The sequence below is a fragment of the Polypterus senegalus genome, chromosome 15, assembly GCF_016835505.1.
Source record: "Polypterus senegalus isolate Bchr_013 chromosome 15, ASM1683550v1, whole genome shotgun sequence".
NCBI lineage: Eukaryota > Metazoa > Chordata > Cladistia > Polypteriformes > Polypteridae > Polypterus > Polypterus senegalus.
In genome coordinates, this window is record NC_053168.1 from 108,410,507 (window position 1) to 108,436,438 (window position 25,932).

The following is a 25,932-nucleotide window of genomic DNA, read 5'->3' on the forward strand; positions in this document are numbered from 1 at the left end:
CATAATAATTCTTCAATATCTTGTATTTCAACTCTTTTGATTCAGTAGCTTCCCTGTATTTGATGTGCTAACATCTTAGTAGCTTTTCCTCTATATTCAAACAGTGAATAACATGATTAAAGCAACAGCTCTTAAACATTTTTACAGCAATGTGCCTGATATGTTAATCTCAATAAAGATTTCCATTTGTAAAGAAACAAATTAAATAAAGTGGTCTATAATTAAGAGTGTATTAAAACACCAAGGGCTGCGATGTTCCTTCTGTAATAAATGATGTTTGACCCAAGAATGAAATGGCTTCATACAGTACACTCTTACAAATAACAGCTCCTTAATGTCATTTTACTGGGCTGTGTGGTTCCTCTCCTGAGCCATTGCTTGACAAAGACTCAATTAAATCTGGTAAGGATTCTTTGGGCTTTAAAAAGGTTCCCAATACGTGGACTAAACAGACATATTTGATGTACAGTATAGTAGACTGCTTAACAAGATACTGAAAGATCAAGAAACCTGCATTATTATATGTAGCAAGAGTCCTTTTAAAATCGGGAACCTATCAGTATTTTATAAATCTCTTCTCATCTGTTCATGGCTATTTATGTTAATGTTATGGGCCTATCTAATTGAGCGTTTATGTGGATAGTTCCCCTATAGCACTAGCAACTTTTATTTTTAAGAATGTAAATGCATAACTGCTGTTTACAGAGGATTATTGTCAGTAAAGCATTAGCCAATTTGTAAATAATTATGATGCACTGGAGGGGAAAAAAAGAGAATTTTTCTTGAGCATGGGTAAAAAAAAAAAAAAAGATTGCAGTCATTAAGGAAATGTTTTAAAGAAACATTAAACTGCTGGGTTTTTGCTTTGAGATACCTGTGCAGATTACTGATTGGTGCATGCATGGATTGGTTTACAATATCATTAAAATCACCAGCTAATGACATAATTTTTATTTTTTCATATTAGGGGAGAGAAGAAAAGAAATGTAATAGAAATACTGTCATCCCAGTTGGGAGCATATAAAGGTCTGGGTCTCACCCATCCGCCACCCTTCCTCCTTTTCTGGGATTATAACTGATCACACCTTTAAGGTACTGCAGCTCCAAAGCCTCAGCTGTTCAGGGTGAACATTTCACAACAATAATTACATGACAAGGGCAGCACGGTGGCGCAGTGGTAGCGCAGCTGCCTCGCAGTAAGGAGACCTGGATTCGCTTCCCAGATCCTCCCTGCATGGACTTTGCATGTTCTCCCCGTGTCTGCTTGAGTTTCCACAGTCCAAAAACATACAGGTTAGGTGCATTGGCAATCCTAAAATTGTCCCTAATATGCGCTTGGTGTGTGTCCTGTGGTGGGCTGGTGCCCTGTCCAGGATTTGTTCCTGCCCTGCGCCCTGTGCTGGCTGGGATTGGCTCCAGCAGACCCCCGTGACCCTGTTAGGATATAGTGGGTTGGAAAATGACTGACTGACTGAATTACATGACATTCACTTGATGGGGGAAGCAACAAAAACAAAAAAGAAATTCTTTAACGGTCTCACTGCTCAGGCAGAAGCTAAAACCAGGTATCTAGGCTGGGATATAAACCTGGATGTTCAGGCCAGACAGGTAAAGAGCAATGCTGCTCAAAATGGAACTTCAAAAGACAGGAGAAAGGTCATAAGGTCATAAATGGGCAGCCAGAAGATAACCACAATAAAATTCAACAAGGCAAAATACAAGGAGAAAAGTCAAAAGAATAGGTGACAGATCATAAACAGATATTGCAATCATGTTGACCAATAGTGGTCTACTGCAAAAATACTACGTCTGTCTATTTAGAATGCACAATGTGAAGGCATTTTTATCATCTTAAGGTTGAGATTGAAACCATTAACCTTACAGTATAGAAAATGTATTGATTGATCCGCAGTCTAAGAATTATTTTCTGATATTAGATGAAAAAACCAAGATGTTTTACATTTAAACTTTATGACCAATTTCACACATGTCACTGGCAGGCCTTGCAGCTATTAAAATAACCAATAAGTTGCAGAATAAAAATGTGCAGAGAAAGGCAGTAATAGCTTACTTTCTTTACCTTCTCTTCCCACACCCCCTATTATTCTGCTTTAGATACATAGATTTTTTGTCCCCATTGGGAAACTTGGCTTTTTACAGAAGCTCAATAAATAAATAAATTTGCCAGTCCCAGTCACAATGAGGCCTTATGCAGGCATATTGCTGTTGGTATAACACTAGAATCCCGAAGCCTACAAAAAAACTCATAATCCCGGCCCACCTTAATTTTCCTCGCACCGCCTCATCAGTGTCTTTTGTTTTGTAAATGCGTCAATCAGACAAGCAGCAAGCAGCCTGCTATCCCATCCACCCCACCGCTGCAGCTTTAGTCGTACACAAAGTTCAGCCAGCTTAAGTCTGTTTATCTGGGTGTGAGGTGCCTTGAATTGTATAGAGTAAATAATATATTGTTATTTGGAACACATGCATTTCATGTGTGCTCCATGTCTACAACGATCTGTGTAAATGTAGGATGTCAGGAAATACGTGAAATGCAAGAAATGTTGAACACATAACTAAAACATTAGCTTTTTCATGTTCTACTAATAATTGGCCAAATGCTGAGTGTATAATTTGTAAAGACTGAAGTCCAAATATCAAATAAACACTTTAACAAGACACAGATATAACAAAACAAGTGTGTTTTTTTCAAGAATTTAACCAAAGTAAAAGAAATTAGGATAGGGTGTGACACATACACCCACATATATGTCTGCTTGGCTAGTGCAGAGGTAAGAACTGCTGTCTCCAAGTCGAGAGGTGATGGGTTCGAACCTGGGGCTTTCATCCATTAGCTGTTTTGAGTAGTGAGCGGCTATTTATTATTACTATTATGGAATAAAAACATACATTTGATTTATTTGAGTCTGTAACAGCCAATGTAAATTTATGGTACTTTTAAAAGTTAGCATTTTTTTTATTCAGTTTTTTTCTTTCAGTCACGTTCATGCTTCCCCCGATCAGACACTGTTAGTTTTCAAAAAAAATGACGTGCTATAAAAGAGTTGAACTCAGATGATGAGGATTCAACATTGGAGAAAGAGAACAGAAGCCCTTCCCACAAGAAACATCCAGTCACACTTAAGAATAATGCAGCTGCAACAGGCATAAAGGCAAAAGATGGCACTGTTTGGATGCAGGAAGACATTGGGCATCATCCTGCCAGTGAATCTGCCATATAAATATTTTTATATAAAGACTATCACAAAATATTATCATAAACAGAACTTTGCATGTTACCTTGGCAAGCTGTGTAAGCCCTGATGTTTTGTTGAAGGACATGTGCGTGGCAGATTCACTGGCAAGATGTCGCCTAGTGCAGCTGCGTTGTTCTTATGTGTTCTTTTGTTTTGTTCCTGCCACGGAACACGTATGAAATGTATGTATTTCAAATACCGATATATTATTGTCCTCTACAATTCCAGGCACCTCACTCCCAGATAAACAGACCTCAGCTGTGAGAATTTTTTGTCTGACTGCAGCTGCCTCGGTGGGGGATGGGATAGCAGGCTGCCTGCCTATGGCCAATTGACACAGGAGGTGCAAGAGAAATTAAGGTGGCCCGGCATTACGAATATTTTCGCTGGCTTCAGGGATTCTGTTGTTAAAAAAAGTTATTTGCCTTAATGAAGGCTCCACCAACAGCAAAGAACTCACAAGAATGCACATTTCTGCAGCTCATTCACAGGTGACAACTGCGCATGCAATGTTTGATTCTACGTACTGTATATCACAGAACAGGAGCACAAACTAATAAATGACTTACAAATGACAGCACACTGCAAGACACCGATTGCACTATGATAAAGTCGGACAATGCACCTCATTCAATTTTGGCAAATGGCGACGCAGCCTTCCTCTTTGGCACACCCCTTAAATGCCATCTCCAAGATCGGCACAGCTGCACTAGCACAGGGCTGTAACATAGCAAGATATGCAAAAAGTGAAGGGGCCTACAGGCAGCCTTCAGTAAAGGTCCTGAATATGACAGCGTGGAAACACAGACGTGGCTACCGAGTGGTACACCCTTTGTAAAGTGCTGTATGCTCCAGAAGAAGAGTAGGTAGAGGCAACAGCATTAATAGGAGTTAGATATACAGTAGATACAGTGACATATGGGGCTGTGCTTTTGCTTTCTAGAGCTAGTTCAGCAACAGTGATAACATTCACAGTCAAACAAAAGCCCTATCGGCTGCCTTCATGCATCAGTCCCATATCTCACACTAACAAAAACCTTTGTGATTAATTGCCTGATGCAAGCATCCTTTACAGATGAATGTTAAGTCAAGTAAAATGACACCTTCTATTAGCTAACTACAAAGATTACAATATGCAAGTTTTCGAAGCAACTCAGGCCCCTTCTTTAGGCAACATGTTGATTACATATTGTAATCTTTTTAGTTAGCCAATAAAAGGTGTAATTTTGCTTGACATCTCACTACTTCCATAATGGCTAACACAGTACAACTCCCTAATACCACAGAAGAATGTAAAGAAACGCTACTCAGGCTCCTTTATACCTACAGCAATAAGTCTGCATAATTCCATTACTGTGACAGCCAAGTCATACATTTTTCTTTCTTTTTAATTTACTTCTTTGTTCAGACCAAAGTGTATGTGTGTATATTCATTCATTTATTTACTGACATACTTACTTACCTATTTATGTATTTATTTATTTAAAAAGTCTACATGAAAATCCAAATAAAGTTATATTTTCTTTTTACCTGTCTGAGGTGCTAGTCTCTTGGGGTGCGTCATGCAGGCGAAATCTATGGGGGACTGCTCTCAGGAGGATACCTTTGAATTCTTTTAATTTCAGGAAGTCACAAGCGACTTGAATTCCTTTAAAAATATCCATCCATTTTCTAACCCGCTGAATCCAAACACAGGGTCACGGGGGTCTACTGGACCCAATCCCAGCCAACACAGGGCACAAGGCAGGAACCAATCCTAGGCAGGGTGCCAACCCACCGCAGGACACACACAAGCACATCAAGCACACACTAGGGCCAATTTAGAATCGCCAATCCACCTAACCTGCATGTCTTTGGATTGTGGGAGGAAACCGGAGTGCCCGGAGGAAACCCACACAGACATGGGGAGAACATGCAAACTCCACGCAGGGAGGACCCGGGGTCTCCTAACTGTGAGGCAGCAGCGCTACCACTGCGCCACTGTGCCGCCCCCTTTAAAAATAATTCAGTTTTATTTTTTTTAAAACTCCAAGGACTGTTTCTACAAGTTAAAGAATAAAGAGTGCTTTTAAATAAATGTTATAATTATATTTGTGAAACTCTGGACCTGATATGTGATAATATAGAGTAATTTCATACTGTGTATATATAGGTAAATATAGAGACAATACAAATTTTTTGATTGTATTTAAAGTGTTGTGTATTTTTGTGTCTGAATGCCAGTCTATAAAAGTGATCACTCAAAAACAAATCACACAATGTAATTAAAGCCTGTCAGTTATTGGTGATCTAAACCTTTAGTCCTTGTTAATTTTGCAAATAACAGCCATCTGTTCATTTCTGCACCACATTAATCCAATTCATGGTTGCCATGGATCAGAACCTATAGCAGCAATGTTGAGAGCAAAGCAGGAACACTGTATGGTTCAAGGCCATTGTATGACTACAATAACATTATATTTTAAAACTTTTAACAGGAAGTGAAAGGCTGAAAAATTAAACTTTAAACAAACAATGCTTATTTTGCGGTCCTGAAATATCTGTATTTTAACATTATTTACCTTTTTTTGTTCATACAAAAACAGAGATTCAAAGTTAAGATAAGTATAAGGTGCTGGTTAAGTCCTTGCTTTTGCTAATGTAGCTATAATCTCAGCTCAGCATGTCTTCCGCGCATAAACGTACTTCAAGTATACCCCCTACAGAGAGCAAACTGGGCTTCTCTTGCATGATGTAGTGCTCACTGTCAGAGCCCAAACATAATAAAGTTTCCCATTGAGCTACAAAGAATAATGTCTGAGTCACTGACTGCTTTTTCTTACCTTGATGCCTTGATTTTAATAAGAACAGGCACTACTATGTTCAAAAACGTCATCTTAAATAATGTAGTTTAATCCTCCACTACTTCATGCCCCTCTGTGTTTTAATCTATTTACATTTTCATTGAGCAGAATGAAAAATTGTGCACATGTTAAAACCTAGAAAAACATTCAGGAATTAACTTAATAAAACATAAGATACTTACTTGGTCTAATTAAATAAAAAAATATAAACCATTGTGGTACATAGGGCAGTGCCACTGCTTCATCCTGGGTTCAATCACTGCAATGTGTGGAATTTGCACATCATCCACATTTCTGCATGGGTTTTTCTCTGGGTATTTTAGCTTTCCCAAAAACATTCTGCTTAGTTGAAAAGCCTTCATCCTTTGCAATCCTGAAATAGGCTATTTGAGTTTTGAATGTTATATTAAACTGAAACATTTTGAATTCATGCTTGGCTGAGGCAGGGCAAAGTCCTATAGGCAGCCTTTAGTAGAGATCCTGCATATACCAGCATGCAGACACAGATGTGACAACCCAGTGGTACACACCATGCAAGTGCTGCATGCTCTGGAAGGAGAGTAGGTAGGGGCAGCAGCATGAAAAAGAGAGAAAAGTACCATGGAGGGAAGTGTGTAATGCCCCCTGCAAACTACAAGACAAGTAACCCAGTCACTAGCAGGGAAAGACTCACTAATGTCAGGCAAGAAAGCGCAGTATGGTTGATAGCTACATCTTCTTATATAATAAGCTACAGTAGCTGTCTATTTGTCTGTCCAGGATTTTAAATCACCTGTAGCTCGCAAACCGTTTGACTTATTGACCTGAAATGTGGTACACAAATACTACGTGACCTCTACTGTCCGCTTTTGGGGTGATGATTTTTATTGCTCTTTTTATTTTTATTTTATTTTATTGTAGAATCAACTCTCTGCAGCACATAGCAGGGCAGGTGTGTGGCGCATGTGTACGGGTGTTGTTCTCATCCCTACCACCTTCACTGTCTCTTCCACTGCCTCTTCATATCTTAAATCATTCTTGAGGCAGATTGAACACTTAAGTGCCAGCTTAGGTAAAAAATTAAGAAAAACATACTAAATAACTGCACCACAAAAACGGACTTAATCAGTTTTAACGCAAAAAGATGCCGACGGAAGATGAGAAGAAGCAGGTTGCTAGAATGGAGAAAATGAGCTGCTCAGGAAGCAACAAGCGCGTCAACTTCTGAGTAAATGAATGCTAAATGTACAGAGAAAGAGGATGAAAACTATAAGTCAAGTGTATTCACTGCATGTTATCGTGCAGTGCTCCATTACTGGTAAGAATATAATATGTTTGACATAACAAACCATTCAGTCCAAGGTTGTTTGGTTAGGTGGGGACTGGTGAGTAAATGGAACAACACCCCAGTGGACTGACGGGGATTCAACATCTGCATAGTCTTGCCCAGAAGAACAACACCTTTTGTGGTTTTAATTCACTTTATATGTACTTTAATATGTCAATTTTTATTTTACTTTTTTGACTCTTAGGTATTTTTCTGAGTGTGGGAAGCTGCCAAAAATCCCACATTTCATCACAACATACATCAACCTTTCTCCAAGACCCTCAGGTTATTTACAGCTTATCAAATTAAGTATTCCAGTTGTTCTTCAGATGGGCACAGTTACACTAAACAGCAGGTAGCACAACTAGTTTTACTCTGCCTTAACAGACAGGAATAAAGAACCATGCATGCGTGACGTGTGATACCATGGTGGACAGCTTATATAAAATGGTCTTCAGGGTGCCTAGACTTGTGTAAATTAATTAATGATATACTTAGTGAGAGACCTGAGTGCTAGAGAAGATTGAATTACTTCTGAATCTGGTTTCAACTTTACTTAGTTTATTGACTGTAAGAGCCATTTCCTAGTTATATAAGTGTAGCCCAGGTAGAAATGTGCTCAAATAACTGATTGATGTAAATAAATTACGAATGTAAAAATGTAAATGTTTGTGTTTTAAACTGTTAATTTTAGTGTAGTAGTTCGTTTACGTGGTTATGCAGACTTTTATTTTGATAACTGGATGTTGTAGAGAAAATGGAAGGGGGTGGAAAGACCGGCTGTGGGAGAGAATGGGCAAGAGAAAAAAGAGTGTGACGCCGAGGTGGTGTAGCGAAAAGTTTGGGAGGCAAATGGCAAATTATCAGCCAGATAATTTACTGGAATATGAACTGCTGAGATAGACTGAGAATTTCGATTAGACGTTTGCATTGTCTATCCGGCAAAGAACCACTTGTTAATTCATCGAGGGGAAGTAGCAGCGTGAACTGATAGAGGCAGCAACTAACTCATCTCAACGCGCTTCTGGTGGACGTTTGCTTATTTGGAGACGGAGTCGCTTTTGGATTAGCTCATCAGGGGTTCCCTGCTCACAGACAGAGGCAGAGGGGTCAGGAGGATTTGTTGGATTAATACCACCATTGTAAAGTACCACTTTCATTTTATTTGTTGCTCCTGGAGGAGTGAATTGACCGCTAAGTTTTTGGTCTCAACACTCACAAGCACCGAATCAGGCCTGCAACGTTTTGTTTTAATACGAGTTTGACAAGACTGAATGTGTTTTTATTTTATTATTAATGGTGTAATATAGTTTATGATAAGAAATTCCTGATTATTTCCAGTTTTATTAATTGTGTTTTGTTGGTTTATAATTACACGGGGAGTTTATCATTGTTTTATCACCCAGTTTCTTGGTGTTTTATTATATTTTTATGTGTAGCATAAACTATTGGTTTGGGAACAAATGTTAACGGGTAACTACCTTTATTTATTTGTTATTACCTGACCAGTGTATTGCTAGAATTATGTAATAAAGTTTTGTTCATAGTGACCTGAGACTCAAAATATTAAAGTAATTAGAATTATAGTAAATTAGGCATTGGAGTAAAGAACTCAGGGCCTCTTTCTACCCAAAGTTAGAGTAGACGGGCTACATAAGATTCCTCAATATTTTACTAGATGACAAAGCATAATCTATGGGTGGTTCCTATAACCCCCATAAGTAGAGTAAAATTGGTATATTCTAGCTGTATCTATCTGCTTTGACTAAACATTATTATTCAGTTAGTGACCAGCCTTGTCATGTTTAAGGTGTAGAGGGCACATGGTTTTAAACCGTGCCCATGCCTGCGGGCCTTTTGAGTGTGTGAAGTAACATGTAAGAAACAGCACTTAATTTATGTGCTGCGCTGAACATTTAAAGCATACAGAAGAAGAAGCTAAGAATATTTAAATATATAAGAAGTTAAGAATCTTTAAGTATATAGAAGAAGAAGTAATGAATTTTTAAGTACAGAAATAACTAAAGCTTCTCAAGAAAAGCTAAGTTTAGAGATCACATCCTTTTATTCTATGTGTGTAACTACTTTTTTCTTTATCCCTTGGGTGGATTATTTGCTTTTAACTTTCACTAAATATTTTTTAAAACAAATTTTTGGACTGAGAGATTTCTTTCGGCACGTGTTTTACCCGTGCTTGATCTCGCCTTATATTTCGGTGGCTACATTGACTTTAAGTTTAGTCATCAAACTCTGTTCTTATTGTACTAATTTTACATTCTTCCCCACTGATCCTATATTGGAATAACTAGTTTAGAATACAAAGTAAATAATTATTAATGTAATTTAGCAGCTACTTTAAAAGATTTGTCAACACTCTGATCTTTGGTTCTGGTAATGTAGACAACATGGACACCAGTGCCTTTCACCATTTTCTATATCGTTATATGGCAAGCCCTAAATTTCTGATCAGAAAACTGGAAATGCTTTTTGTCCACTTCACAAAAATGAAGTGTTCAGTGAGAAAAAAAATGCTGGATTTAAATAGAATATTAATAATAATAATAATACAAAAGCCCTCAGCTAATCAAAGCTGAACTTTTTTTATATATAGACAAAGGAGTTATAATACCAGAAGTATTGTTGTTTAATTGATTTTATACTTTTACAGTGAGTTTTTTTCCCTTAATTTTTGTCAAATTACGGATGGTTAAGTCCTGGACTGCTTAGCCTTAAATAAGATGGAGTCTGAAACTGTCCATTCTGCAACATGGAAAGAGTCCGTTGATACAAAAAGCAAACCAAATACTAAGTTATGTCATAAACAAAGAGGCATAAAGAATGAAAATGATGAATAAAAAATATTTTTCATGGAAGCAAGCTGTGAAATAATTATCCAAATGGACCAAAAAAATAAATGTAACCTCCAGATAATCCTGACAGCATGAGTGTTTCAATGTAAACCTCACACGAGAAAATGCTTAACAAAAAAGTGTTAGTCTGGTGAGAAGAATTTTTTTTTAACATTGAGTGGAAAGAAGATCAGAAAAAATAATTCAAAAATGTATTTTTCGTAATAAAATCTAAGAGAACAGGAAAAGATAAGGAAACTAAGAAAAAATTATTTTTGTTGAAAAAAAAAGAGTGGAAAAAGAACACACAAGTGGATTAGGCTTGTAAAAAACAGAAAGGACTGGTATTTAGGGGACTGTAAAATTCAATATTAGAGAAAAGAAAGTGTAGAAAAGAGCTTAATGATTAGAACAATGCTGATATTTGAATTTTAAATGTTTTAATTGCAGTGGAAGAATTTCATTCTTCCTTTATTGAAACATCTCATTTAAGAAATAAAAAATAGTAAAGCTGACCAAGTTTAAGAACTTTGTATGCCTTTGACATTTGTAAGTTGGATAAAAGCAGGGCAAATGTTAAAAGGTCACTTGGATGATACCATGCTCATTTCTGGAGCATTCTGGGAAGATTTCCATAGCAATCAAAGACACTAAACTCTCAAAATGTCAGTGCTTGTGACTTAACTTTTTAGCAAAATAGCAAAATTATTTAACTTTTACAGATGAAAACAAAGACCAGAACTAAATTCTTTAGGTAATAAACCCCCCAATATACAAATACTTTGTACATAACAGTTTGATTTAATCAAGCAATTTGATTAATCAAATAAAAACACTAATTATAACACCTTATAGTGCGAACACTGGAATCTATCTAAGAATTCCATCTTACTCTTGTGCTGTTATGTCCTTTTTCTAATACAAAGACCAAAGCTGCACACAATATTTCAGATGTGGCCTCACAAGTGCGTTGAAAAGTTTACACCTTTTTTACTACTCTGGCTGAGGAGTGCATGAGACAAACCTTATATTAAATTACACTTAACATCATGAGCAAAATTTACATTCTCTAAATTTCAGGTGCGGTGTGGCAAAGTGGTTAAGGGTTTGTCCTTCAAATCCGGAGGTTGTGGGTTCAAATCCCACCACTAACACAGTGTGACCCTGAGCAAGTTGCTTCACCCACCTGTACTCCAGTTGGAACAAAAAAGAAATGTAATTAATTGTACCTCAAATTTTATAAGTTGCCTTGCATGAAGGTGTCAGCCAGATAAATAAATGTAAGTTCCATGACAAAGCAACATACAACAAGGACATAAATGCAAAGAACTTCAAGTCTCAGACACTTCCCTGTATTGATTATGCTGTATGTTAACTAATATATACCCAAATGATTATTTTTAACTATAAATGAATTCACAATTTATGATCCACTCCCTTACGTCAACAGCTAAAATGTGACAATGTACTAGTAAAGTGCAATTAATGAACTGTAAAACAGTAAATTAAACAGTAGCAGTGGGTGAGAAATGTATACTAAATGATGGCTTTCAGCCATTACAACACTGAATGATACCCTGCTTGGAACTGATGCAAGTGGGGTCACCATTTTTAATAACATGATTACCTGGTCTAATGTCATTTGAGTTATTGAGTAGCCTTCAATCTTCAGGTTTTCCTTATTTATTTCCAGAAGACGGAACATTTCAGCGAGACCTCCGTCTTTTTTGGGCACCTGATACTCCAGCAGTCCTCTGTGTTGTTCCTGGAATATTCACAAATGTAAGAATTAGACTCCATTTGCCTAACAAGGAGGTCACAACATTTTATAAGGTGGTTTGAAGACTACTTTAAGACTCTGCTCTGTTTTTCTCCACTTATCAATGCTACAAATGAATTCAAAGACTTTTAAATAAAATGTAACAGGTGTATACTTCTTTTACTTCAAATCTAACAAAAGATCTACAGTAACACAATTACCCCTGCAAATAAATCAAAAAGTAAAGGTGATTTGAGAAATTATGTGGTTCCCGCTAAAGGTAGAAGCTAACGTATTACAACACATTCACACTGGCTTATGGGCAGTTCAAACACACACTGTGCACCGATCTGTCATTAGTCTTAGTTGAAGCCAAGGTCAAAGAAACATGTATGCTCCACTGCAGGATTGCAGCATTGTTGATCAACACGCCATTGTGAGATTTCTTTGGGCAGAGGGAGTGAAACCTGCTGAAAATCACCTAATGATGTTAGCTCAGTGCGGAAGTGAAAATAGCGAAAGGTTTATGAATGGGTAGAAAGTTTTAAAGCATGAAGAGCAAATGTAACTGACAAAGCTCATTCTAGTCGACTATAAACATCAAGCACACATGCCCTCATCAACATGGTGAATGCTTTCAACAGAGAAGACCAATGAATTACATTGTCTGGAGGTTGTGACCCGATTCCTAAAACATTATGAAGATTAGAGTATTTTGGGGTGGATTATCACCAGAGATAAGACCTGGCTCCATTGCTGTGAACAGGAAAGCAAGAGACAAAGTGTGCAGTGGAAACACACATCTTCTACAGAAAAGAAGAAATTCAAACGACAGCCCTCCACCAATAAAATCAAGATAACCTTATCGTGGCACATGAAGGTTCCTATTCTACCACTTTTTAAGGAACATGGACAATGAGTGGCCAGTGCAGCGTACTATGCTATGCTTAGAGAGAAACTGAAACCTGCAGTTTGCAGCAAAAGAAGAGGAATGTTGATTTCAAACCCTGAGGTTGTGGGCTCATATCCCGCTGCTGACACTGTGTGAACCTGAGGAAGTCACTTGACCTGTCTGTGCTCCCATTGGAAAACCAAAGGAAATGTAACCAATTGTACCATAAATGCTTACCTTTATATCTTTTTAAGATGAAACTTCTGTCATGATAGAATTGTAGTTTAGTTTGCACAAAGTTTCTAGAGACATACAGAAGTGTGCAAGAGCATGTTTGACATGGTGGTACATATTTGTTAAAGGTACCTGCGTGCTATTCAGCATAGTTTATGAAGTACAATAAGATAAATAGAAAGGTTAGTATAGTATGTGGGCAGGAAGTGTGATGTAGTGGTTAAAGCTTTGGACCTCAAACCCTGAGGTTGTGGGTGCAAATCCCGCTATTGACACTGTGTGACCCTGAGCAAGTCACTTGACTTGCCTGTGCTCCAATTAAAACACCAAAGGATATGTAATCAATTGTAAGTCGCTGTGGATAAAGGCATCAGCCAAATAAGTAAATGTAAAATGTAAAAACAGTCTTGCTCCTCCGTGACACTGCACATTCCCATGCAGCAGTTGCAATAGTGGAGGCAATGCAATAGCTGTGGTTTGAATGTCTTCTACACTCCCCATCTAATACCATGCAACCATCACATTTTCAGTCCACTTTAAGAGGCTGTACATGGAGGTTATGGCAGACGACAGGGGACCTTGCCCCACCGGGATGCCTAGAGAAGGGAAGGACCGGGAGATGGGCAATATCTCCCCAGGGACTCAAGAGGGCAGCCCCCTGGATTGTATTGAAGCCACGGACTTGGAGCTTGGAAGCTCAACCCTGTTGGGGACCGTGGCCACCGCTAGGGGGCGCCTGGACAATCCCGGAGCCCTGGACTGCAGCTCTTCCGCCACACCAGGAAATGCTGCAGGAAAATCATCAAGGAGCACATCCAGGTGCAACATAAAAGAGGCAACCTTACTTAGGGAGCCAGAGTAGGGAGGCAAAGGACAGAGCTTGCAAGGAGAAGAGAGAAAACAAAGTAAAGGACAGGATTGTGGGTTTGTGCAGCAGAAGAATAAGAAGAGCCAAGGCTGATCTTCAAAAACAAAGTAAAGGACAGAGTTTATTGTGGGTTTGTGCATTGTGTGATTCTGTAGAGACAAGGAGCAAAATAAACGTGTGCGTTTTGGGACTTGTGTCATGTTGTCTGCCTGTGCCAAGGCTGATCTTCCACAAGGTTCATCTCTGATGATGAGGTTAAAACCTGGATTTGGGAACAGCTGAAAAGCTTTTTTTCATAAGGAATGATACATGAAGTGCATCAACGTGCAGGGAAACTATGTAGAAAGTGGCAGAACTGTTATGTTCATCTGCTTACAGTTATTTCAAAGTATTAAAGGGTAGGTCACCTTTACTTTTTGATTCTATCTTGCATATATAGTATATAGATTAATCCATAAGCATAATTTCATAACAAATTTTGACAAGATTGAAAGAATTTATCCAAAACTTTACAAGGCAAATTTGTAAACATCCATTCTCAAGATAGTTAGCAATTCCACTTTTTTTTTTTAAATAAATACCCATTTTATACTTGCAAAGAGTTAAAAGATGCGAAGAAGCCTTAGTCAGTCAAGAATGCAGTCACTTCTTCAGTAAGATGTCCACTGAGGCTTCAGTTTATACAGCTTTCAAGCGGAGTGATTATTGGAATGCACACAAGCACAATAAGAATAAAATCAATAGCCTGGGTGACAAGAAGCCTCTTCGACAGCTGGCGTGATACATCCGATCTAGCCTGTCTAAGCCAGTTAAGCCAAAATGTTAAATGGTGTACAAGGTAGTGAGTCGAATAGAAACCTATATTTTGCTCTAAGTTAAACTGTTAAAATGTCTGCTGTGCTGATATAAAACAAGAAAGAAGATGAAATGAAACTCTAAATTCATTATTATTGTAATCACCTGCATAGGCCAAGAAACACAGAGACGCGGGGAGCATTTGGGGTTTAAACAAAGTTTATTTGTTTTGCTAAGTAGGGACATTTTTTTATAACTTTTCTCAAATTAAGTTTAAATTTTAGACAAATACGCTAGGGTTGTATAAGTCAGTAGCTGAGGTTTGAAGTCTGTTCAGTATCAGACAATCAGTGTGTTGACTTAACTGGAACATGCTATACTATGTTCACAACGTCTCTTACAGCATTTTAAACTTCTTGTAGTTTGATATATGTTTCGACCTTGTATTTTATTGTATCTGCGAAGGCAGCTTAGCATCTGCAAATGTGCTTAATAGACAGTCATTGGACTACTGGAGGAGCCCAAAGTCTTTACAACAAAACCACATTATGGAAGCTCCACATATATGTACATCAGCTGAGAAACTGGGATCCATGGGCCGGAATGTTTTGAGGTTGCAGCACTAGTCACTGTATTGTCATGTCATATCCATCTACTTGTTACTAACATCTTACACTGAATTCCTTATTTTCAGTCATAAAAGTACCATTTTTTTAGCCATCCACAAGAACACCAATTGATCTTACCTTCATGTATGTACCAGCAAAGTGAGAAGACAAAAACTGGGAAACTGAATTCTGGTCATTTGATTCTCGACTGAGCCATACATTTACAGAATAATAACCCCCAAATCTAACAAAAAAACAGAAAGAAAGAAAAGGAAAAGCTGTTAGTTTGTTATATTTAATACTGATGCATTAGTGGATCCTACCAGCAACACCTATCCCAATTGTAAATTTTAATTGAAATGAAAAAAAAAAAGTCAAGTCCATTTCCAGTGAGAGTTGGATTCCGCCAGGGCTGTCCTTTGTCACCGATTCTGTTCATTACTTTTATGGACAGAATTTCTAGGAGCAGCCAGGGTGCTGAGGGGGTCCGGTTTGGTGGACTCAGGATTGGGGCACTGCTTTTTGCAGATGACGTTGTCCTGTTTGCTTCATCAGGCCGTAATCTTCAGCTGTCTCTGAATTGGTTCGCAGCTGAGTATGAAGCGGCTGGGATGGGAATCAGCACCTCCAAATCCGAGACCATGGTCCTCAGCCAGAAAAGGGTGGAGTGCCCTCTCAGGGTTGGGGGAGAGATCCTACCCCAAGTTGGAGGAGTTCAAGTATCTCGGGGTCTTGTTCACGAGTGAGGGAAGAATGGAGCGTGAGATCAACAGGTGGATCGGTGCAGCATCCGCAGTAATGCACTCTGCATTGGTCTGTCGTGGTGAAAAAGGAGCTGAGCCGTAAGGCAAAGCTCTCAGTTTACCAGTCGATCTATGTTTCTACCCTCACCTATGGTCATGAGCTAAGGTAGTGACCGAAAGAACGAGATTGCGAATACAAGCGGCTGAAATGAGTTTCCTCCGCAGGGTGTCTGGGCTTTCCCTTAAAGATAGGGTGAGAAGCTCAGTCATCTGGGAGGGGCTCAGAGTAGAGCCGCTGCTCCTCTGCATCGAGAGGAGTCAGATGAGGTGGCTCGGGCAACTGATCAGGATGCCTCCTGGATTCCTCCCTGGTGAGGTGTTCCGGGCACATCCAACTGGGAGGAGGCCCCGGGGAGGAACCAGGACACGCTGGATGGACTATGTCTCCCGGCTGGCCTGGGAACACCTTGAGATTCTCCCGGAAGAGCTGGAAGAAGTGGTCGGGGAGAGGGAAGTCTGGGCCTCTTTGCTTAAGCTGCTGCCCCCGCGACCCGACCTCGGATAAGTGGAAGAGGATGGACGGATGGATGGATTGATGAATGGATGGATGGATGGATGAAAAAAAAAGCACAATTATAGAAGGAATCTTGGTAAAAACATTTTCTGTTTGCAGTGACTCTTGTAAAATGGAAACTTGTAGTTTTAAGTGTTGTTGGTTTAAATTAATTATAAATATAAAATGCAAAAAATGAATCGTGTAAGTGTGCACTCCTTTGGTTTGACACAGCTACACCATCACTGGTTTGGCCAGTTGCTTTTAGAAGTCAAAGAATTAGTTCGGTGGAGATCATCTGTCTGGGTCAGTGTGGTGGCCTAACCTACACAATGAATGCAGAAGAACCCTCCAAGCAACACTATGAAAAGATTATTGAAAACCACAAGTCAGGGAATGGAGACAAGAACATTTCTAAATCACTGAATATCTCCTGTAGTCCATTTAAATAAACCATTAAGAAATGGAAAAAGTAAGAGTCAAAAATTGAACTTTATGGCCATCAGACACAACAGCATCTCTGTTGTAAGCCAAATTATGAAAAACACCCCATCCCTTATGTGAAGCACAGTGATGGCAGCATCATGCTGTGATGATGCTTGTCTGCAGCAGGCTTTGGAGGGCTAGTGAGAGTGGATGGTAAAATGCATACAGCAAAGTCCTGGGAAATCCTGCAGGTAAACTTGGCGCCATTTGCAAGAAACCCCAAACATAAAGTCAAACCTACACGGGTATGGCTTAATAACAACAATGGTAATGTCTTAAAGTGGCCAAGACAGAATCCAGAACTTAATCAAAGCTGCAAAAAAGTTTGGGGTGACTTGAAAAAGACTGCTCACTCACAATCCCCATGCAAACTGATAGAGTTTGAGTAGTTTAGCAAAAAACAGTTGGGAAAAATGGTAGTGTCAAGATGTGCAAAACTAATGGAGACTCACGGCTATAAGTACTGCCAAAGGTGCATCTGCAAAATAGTGACCTGAAGGGGGTAAATATTTATGTGATCGATTATTTAGTATTTTAAAGTTGTTATTAAATTGGATCACTTTGCTCAGGTATGTTTCCTTTTGACGAATATTCAAGAGTCTGTTTCTGTTGATCTAGGTAAAAAAGGATAATAATGAAAAAATAAATAATAAATCCACTGTCTGTGTTATATAACAATAAAAAGTGAAAATGTCCAATACTTTTTATAGGCAAAATAGGTTTATACAAGGGTTGCAGCTGCAGGTTTGGAACATAAAGGGTACACACAGAGACAGGGTCCTGACCCTGAGAAGACAATGCAGAATGAACAAAGTTTAAAAAAGAGATGGAAGGCAGCCCATTAGGGCAAAGAAGTGGAGTTATTCTTATCAGCCGTAACCACTGATGATTTAAGCAATCAACATAGCAAAAAATGATGGCTTAATGCCAACATGCTTTGTTTGTTTCTTTCTGAATTTTCAGAATATTTGGTTAACATACAGCATGATTAATCTGTTTTGTCCCTTGGGGTGAGGGAATAGAAGGACTACTTGTATATCTCGGCATATTGGCAGTAAAATTGTAGACATTTGTGGGCGCATTCTTATATTTATTATGTTTAATAAATGTATATTTCAATTTTTAATGTTAATCACAGAGATTCATTTCTGTTTTTTGTTGTGTTTAACTTGTGTGCTTATGTGCATAAATTTTGTATTGATGCATTAACTGTGTTTATAATATTTTAATTGTTAATAAGTCTTAAGTTCTCTGAGCTTACACTCAAGAAAGTTTGCTATTACAAGCATATGCTGAACTGAGCTCAACTTGTGCTTATCAGTAATAAGTAGAATAGAGGACTTTCAGTAATCCTTGTACAGGTCTGTATAGACTACTGAAAGGGTTTCATCCACCCACCTGTTTTTGATGTGCTGTGGGGAGCCAAAGCACTTGAAATGTCCATTAACCATGATAGCAAGCCTTGTGCAAAGAGCCTCACATTCTTCCATGCTGCAGGAAGAAGACATTCAGACATTAGCTTCAAGTAGGCACATCACAGATATGTACAGTAACTAAAACATTGGAAAGAAGAATATAAAAAGAGAATTATAATCAACAATCATGTGAACTAACAGCCTTCTTAAAGCTATAGCTCAATTATATAAAACACATATTGTATTTGTTTTAGAAACACTGAAGTTCTTACCTACAATCTCATTACTCTTGAGCCCTCCTTTTGAAAAAATATTTATATTTATTATGCAATGTAGTATTGTATCTATTAAAACAGCAACAATTTAATACTCTATGGCCCGGAACAGGTCACTTGACTTTCCAGTGCTTAAAATTTAGAAATAGGAATCATCGGTTTAGGTTTTTTTTTTAAAATAGGTTTAATTAATCTTTAAAAACTGCATTGCAGTATTGCAGTTACAGTTGAATTATGTATACCCATTTTATAATAGTTTAATTATAGTTTTCTTTTTGAGATGCTGTTTTTACCCAGCAGTCACACACTCTTCAGTTTCCCAGGATCAAATAATCTAACACATTTTTAAGCCTTTATTAAATGAAGGGTGGTACAGGATTCTCTGAAGTAAAGGTGAATTAGGCTTCTGCTACACTACATGACTTGTCTACCAATTTTTAATCATAGTCCTCATTAACGTAATCTTAGTCCGTTTTAGACAACCCTGGTGGCACATTCACAGCATTCTGTGACTACTCACAACATCTTAAATTACCCTTTTGTGTGTGATAGTTGACAGTTATTTTGTCATGACCCTCTGTTTTCCCCTTTTATATTTTTTATTATGTACCCTTTACCAGAATGACTTAAATCCCATACTTTTACCACAATGTCAAGTACTGTAGTTTCAGCACTTCCTTCCCAGTTCCCTTTTACATCCATAACACCAGTTAGATAGACAGAGTAAAAAACAGGCAGGAGTAAGATCTACACTTTTAATCATGTATTATAGGTAATATGCACCAATTATAAGGAAAGCAGAGTTTAAGGAGTGTTGGTAACAGAACAATACAGCCCAAAAATGTTAGATTTATAGTTTCAGGTGGTGCTTAAACTTGTAAGTTATGCATCATTCTTTCTGGTCAGCTCATTCTAGTCTGCTCTATTCAGGCTGGAAAATGGCAGACGGCGAGACTTTGTAAGTGTCCCTCTTATTCAACTCTGATGTCCCTGACCCACCAATAAAATGGCTTAGACACAACCCCCTCCCCAGTTCAGCTATTTTGCAGTGTGGGAGAGTCGCATTCACTAATGAAACAGCTCAGATAAACTTAACTCACTGTATGCAAAGGCTTTTTGTGTGCCACTATGATCTGTAAGGGCTACTCATACACATAATTTTATTCATAATGAGAATCTAAATGACGGAGTGAATCTGACAGGGAGATGAGATGAGCCAAGTGTCACACTGTGCTGATGTGTCCTGTTTGGCCAGGGTCATCATGGTCGACGGCTGTTTTAAGGAACCTCTGCAGTCAGCAAACTAATTGTACCTAAGTTTGGAGGTTGCATGTTCAAAGAAAAGATACAAATATTGAACAACTGCATGTAACTCCAGAGCTCACCTACAAGACATGGAAGACATTGCTCCTGCTCATGCCTAGGACAATGCTTTCTTACACTCTGTCAAAGACTAAACATCACTGATCGCAGGAAACCCAAACTACATCATGCTCTGGTCAAGTACAGCTCTCCCTTGACTGTTATATTATTGTGTGTGTTAAACTAAAATTAAACAGCCAACAAGTACAATCTTCCGTTATTGTTAATGATTGTTTAGATCACTGCTGTACCACTCGAGAATGATATGTGTATATAAAGCTCTCAAGAGTGAACTGCTCGCCTAAGAGCAGATCAACAACTGCACGCATCTCAACAAGAGTACGAGTCAACTATAGAGCATGCATTATGCCTCAGGGCTAATCGACAGGGGGATGCTTCTTACAGAGAACGTGAGATGTCTGAAGAGCAGGCATCGCGATAGCAAAACCAAAAATATTGTACATCAAGATAGGAAAGCTATCAATATAAATTCTTATCATTACTAATTACATTTAAAAATATATATATTAATTTTAAAAATTTGTCCTGCTTCACTACTATGAGGTTGGAACTGATGGGGACAGCAAGTATATTTACTATACCATGCCATAGAATACCAGAATTGGCAGGTTCACCACTGGCGCGCTGTGCTTTTCACAGATGAGAGCAGGTTCACCCTGAGCACATGTGACAGATGTGAAAGGGTAAGGAGAACCCATGGAGAATGTTATGCTGCCTGTAACATCATTCAGCATGACTGGTTTGGTGGTGGGTCAGTGATGGTCTGGAGAGGCAGATCCATGGAAGGGCTGCACAGTACATCTACAGGCTGGACAACGGCACCTTGACTGCCATTAGGTATCGGGATGAAATCCTTGAACCAATTTCAGACAATATGCTGGTGCAGTGGGTCCTGGGTTCCTCCTGGTGCACAAAATGCCCGGCCTCATGTGGCGAGAGTATGCAGGCAGTTACAGTTTACAATACAATACAGTTTATTTTTGTATAGCCCAAAATCACACAGGAAGTGCCGCAATGGGCTTTAACAGGCCCTGCCTTTTGACAGCCCCCCAGCCTTGACTCTCTGAGAAGACAAGGAAAAACTCCCAATAAAAACCTTGTAGGGAAAATGGAAGAAACCTCGGGAAAGGCAGTTCAAAGAGAGACCCCTTTCCAGGTAGGTTGGGCATGCAGTGGGTGTCAAAAGTAGGGGGTCAATACAATACAATATACAGAACAGAACAATTCCTTAAGACAGCATAATAATAAAAATTTTAGAATTACTCTAGAATTACAGTTCCTGGAGGATGAAGGAATTGATACCATTGACTGGCCCCCACACTTATCTGACCAAAATCCAATAGAACACTTCTGGGACATTATGTTTTGGTCCATCCGATGCCATCAGGTTGCACCTCAGACTGTCTAGAAGCTCACTGATGCCCTATTCCAGATCTGGGAGGAGATCAGGACACCATCCATTGTCTCATTAGGACCATGCATACAAGCACATGGGGGCCATGCAAACTACTGAGCATGATTTGGAGTTGCTGCAATGAAATTTCTGCAAAATGGACTAGCCTGCAGCATCATTTTTTCACTGTGATTTTTGGGGTATCTTTGAATTCAGCCCTCTGTAGGTTCATAATTTTCACTTCCATCAATCGATGTGGCATCCTTTCGTTCCTAACACATTACCCAGTCCATATCAGTATAGATAACCAGCAGGATTTTTTTCACATTGAGATCTGATATGTTTTCAAAGTGATCCTTTAATTTTTTGGGTTTAGTAATGGCTGTAATCTCTAATGAACCTCTTGCTAGGGAGCATACGCCCCCTGCTGGATACAGTCCAGTCCTGTATTTTCTGTAGTTTCAAACAAACAAAGAAAGAATGCCATTAAGTCATAAAACTGGCCCTGGTGGTTCTTTTCTTGTCAATAAAACCCTGGGATTAGAAAACAAAGGTGTGTCCAGCTTCCTTTCTCTTTAAACATTATGCAAGTATAAAGCTAATTTTACAAATAAAGACATACAAAATATTTATCCACCTATATGTTAGATTACTCTTTTTTACATTCCAGAGTAAAAGTCAATGGGTGCACATCCAGATGAACAGTGAATGCAACTTGCCCTCAAGGAAAGAAGGAAATCGGGTGTTTTGGATTGCGCCGAGGCCTATTTGTATGATATTTCATTTTTGTCATACTATGGCGGAATGGAAAAAAGTGAAAGGATAGCAATTGAACTCACCAGATCTGGAAATTTTCACTGTCACTAGCATGTTAATTGGCTTTTAAAAAGCAATAAGCTTGCAATGCTTTGTAAGTCTGAAACTGTTCTGAGAAGCTGTGAAGTATTTGTGTAATCGTTCATCCCCTGCAATTCCTACCCATTTAATTTGACATCATTTAGACAACAAGATCCAACAACTGCAGTCATTAAGTACGCCTTGCTTAAGTGGGTCTCCAACTTGAAGTTGTTCAGTGTGATTATCATCTTAGGAGGCAAGCTTATAATTAAAAAAGAATCAGCTACACTAAACAGATTGGTAGCAGATAGTAAAGCTATAAAGGTGTTAGGAAGAGAAGCTGGTGCCTGGTTGCCTTTCTCTCAGGTTATGTCAAATGATGAGTAAATATTAGTCTAAGCTTGAATAGATAAATACAATTTAAATCTGCATTGCTTCATGTCTGGCACAGACTGAGGAAGAGATTACTGTTCATTCTTTGTCTATGAGCAGAAATGTTGGAGCCTCATCTCAGGACTCTTTTAGAGTGTAATAGTGAATTATTTTGTATGCAATGATATGCTTTAGAGGTATTTCTTTACCTGTAGAGATGTTTAATAGCAACATCTCAGAAGCAGAATAAAGAGGAGTTTTAGAAGGGACAGAAATGCAAGAATCAATCTTTAAATACAAAGTGAACAAATACATACTCAGTACATTACACTTAAAACAACCTTACAGTATCTGCACATTATACAGTGGATTCAAGAAGTATCGAGAGGCTTTCACTTTCTTTAGACATTATTGCGTTGTAGATTTATTTTAAATAGATAAATTTGCCATTTTTGCCCATCAATCTGTACTTAATAACTCATAATGACAAAGTGAAAACATGTTTTCAGAAATGTTTGCAAATGTATTAAAATAAAATACTGAAAACTCTCATTCACAGAACTATTCAGACTCCCTATTTCAGTGCTTTTTGGAAGCTCTTTGGCAGCAATTACAACTTCTTGTCTTCATGTGTTCTGCATGTCTCTATGAGCTTTTTACACCTTGATTTAGGGAGTTTATCCCATTGTGCCAGGCAGATCCCCAACCTCTGTTAGATTGCATCTGTAAACTGTCATTTTCAGGTCTCCTCAGACATATTCGTATGGGGTTTAAGTCTATGCTTTGGCTGGGCCACTCCAGCATTGTCTTGGCTGGATACATTTTCATGTTGAAAGGTTAACCATCATCCCAGTCTGAGGTTCTGTAAATGCTGGAACAGGTCTTCATCGAAGACCTCCTGGCATTCATCCTTCCCTCGGTTCTAACCAATCTCCCTGCCCATACTTCTAACAAGCATCCCAATAACATGATGTTACTAGAACCATGTTCAACATAGGAATGGTATAAGGCAGGCGATGAGCAGTGCCTGGTCTTGACCAAACATAGTGCTCAGAGTTCTGTCAAACAAAAGATTCTTTCCTTAATGCCTGGAAAGACCAAGTAGGTGGTTATATGCCTGTTGCTTACAATGGTTTCTGTCTAGCCACTCTACCATAAACGCCTAATTGACGGAGAGCTACTGAGATGATTGTCCTTCTGACAGGTTTTGTCACCTCTCTGGAGGACTTCTTAACCTCATAGTGACCATTGAGTTCTTGGTCATCTCCCTGACTAAGGCCCTTCTTGCCCAATTACTCAGTTTGGCCAGCTCTGAAATGAGTCCTGATGGTTCCAGTCATCTTCTACTTCACAATTATTCAGGCCGGTGTACTCCTAGCAATACTCAAAGTCTTTGAAATGGTTTTATACCCTTGTGCTGATCTGTCTCTCCACAATTTGATTGCAGAGGTTCTCGTGGAGTTCCTTGGACTTCATTGTTCTCTTTTTTTCCTGACATGCAGTGTGAATTGTGGGACCTCATGTACACAGGTGTGTGTCTTTCTAAATAATGTCCTATCAATTAAATTTGCTACTGGTTCCTGACACATCTCAAGGACATTTAAGCAAACAGGATGCACTTGGCCATGATTAGAAGTGCCACAGCAAATAGTCCAAATATTTACATAAATAACATACTTCAGTTTTTGATTTTTTAATAAATTTACAAACCTTTCACATTGTCATTATTGGTTGTTGAGTGTAGATGAATGGGCACAAAGTAGCAATTTTATCCAACTAAAAATAAAAATGCAATACAATAAAAGTATGCAGAAAGTGACGGGGTCAGAATCCTTTCTGAATCCACTGTAAATTTGCATTCCTCAGAGAGTCAGTTCAATGAAGAACACTTTGATACCACGCCACAAATTAAATCCTGGATCTTTCAATGACAGATAAAATACATGATTTGTTTTTACGATTTGTCTTCACAGCTAGCCAATCCCACCTAAAATCAGCTGCTAGTCTGCCTACTGGTTCTCATAGCAACAGAAATTAAGTTTTTGCAGCTCAATAAATCAGACTCATGGTAGCTGCTTTAGTATAAGATTAGTTTGCTGGTTCTTCCCCTAGCAGAGTACCTTGGATCTGGTCTCTGCTAACCAACATCACCATTTTGTTTTGTAAAATTTAGTGCTCATTCTTGTTTCTTAAGCAATGCTTTCCTGCTTTCCTTGACTATGAGGTCTTGTTCTTTTACAATAATAATATTTTTGTATTCTTTGTCTTCACAAGTAACAAACCTGCTTTCATTTCTGATGGCAATTTTGTCCAGTGCTTGGTTACTGGCTCTTAATATTCAAAAAAGAATGCATGTGGTCCAGGGGGATAAAAGCATATGTATTGCTTATGTTTCCTTTTTAGTAAGCTGTCTGGTTTTGGGATACATTTAACATTTTTTTTTAATCCACAGATAATAATATAACTAAGTATTCAGATACTGATGGCCAGGTAAGGACTTTTGAAATGACAAGGCAGTACAGTGATCCCTCGCTATATCGCACTTCGACTTTCACGGCTTCACTCTATTGCAGATTTTAAATGTAAGCATATCTAAATATATATCACGGATTTTGTGCTGGTTCGTAGATTTCTGTGGACAATGGGTTTTTTAATTTATGGTACATGCTTCCTCAGTTGCTTTGCCCAGTTGATTTCAAACAAGGGACGCTATTGGCAGATGGCTGAGAAGCTACCCAATCAGAGCACGTATTACATATTAAATAAAACTCTTCAATGATATACGATATGCTTCCCGTGCGGTGCTTCGCATACTTGAAAGCCCAAACAGCACGTATTGATTTTTGATTGTTTGCTTGTCTCTGTCTCTCTCTCTCTGTCTCTGACATTCTCTGCTCCTGACGGAGGGGGTGTGAGCAGAGGGGCTGTTCGCACACTGGCCTAGAGGATACGGACGCTCCTCTAAAAAATACTGAAAGACTACCTTCACATTGCTGCCTTCCTTGTTGCTGCAGTGCCTCGCACACTTAAAAGCCTAAACAGCCCTATTGATTTTTGATTGTTT

The 25,932-nt window shown here is 38.6% G+C and overlaps 1 protein-coding gene across 1 annotated transcript in view; it reads right to left on the reverse strand.

The window, feature by feature from the left end:
- Nucleotides 1-25,932, reverse strand: part of LOC120515514 (ATP-binding cassette sub-family A member 13-like) — a 449,137-nt gene that overhangs the window by 23,810 nt on the left and 399,395 nt on the right. The window contains exons 42-44 of the mRNA XM_039736576.1: nt 18,592-18,684; nt 15,550-15,655; nt 11,883-12,020 (exon numbers count right to left, since the gene is read on the reverse strand). Of these exons, the coding sequence (XP_039592510.1) occupies nt 11,883-12,020; nt 15,550-15,655; nt 18,592-18,684 (337 nt within the window). The remainder of the gene's footprint in view (nt 1-11,882; nt 12,021-15,549; nt 15,656-18,591; nt 18,685-25,932) is intronic.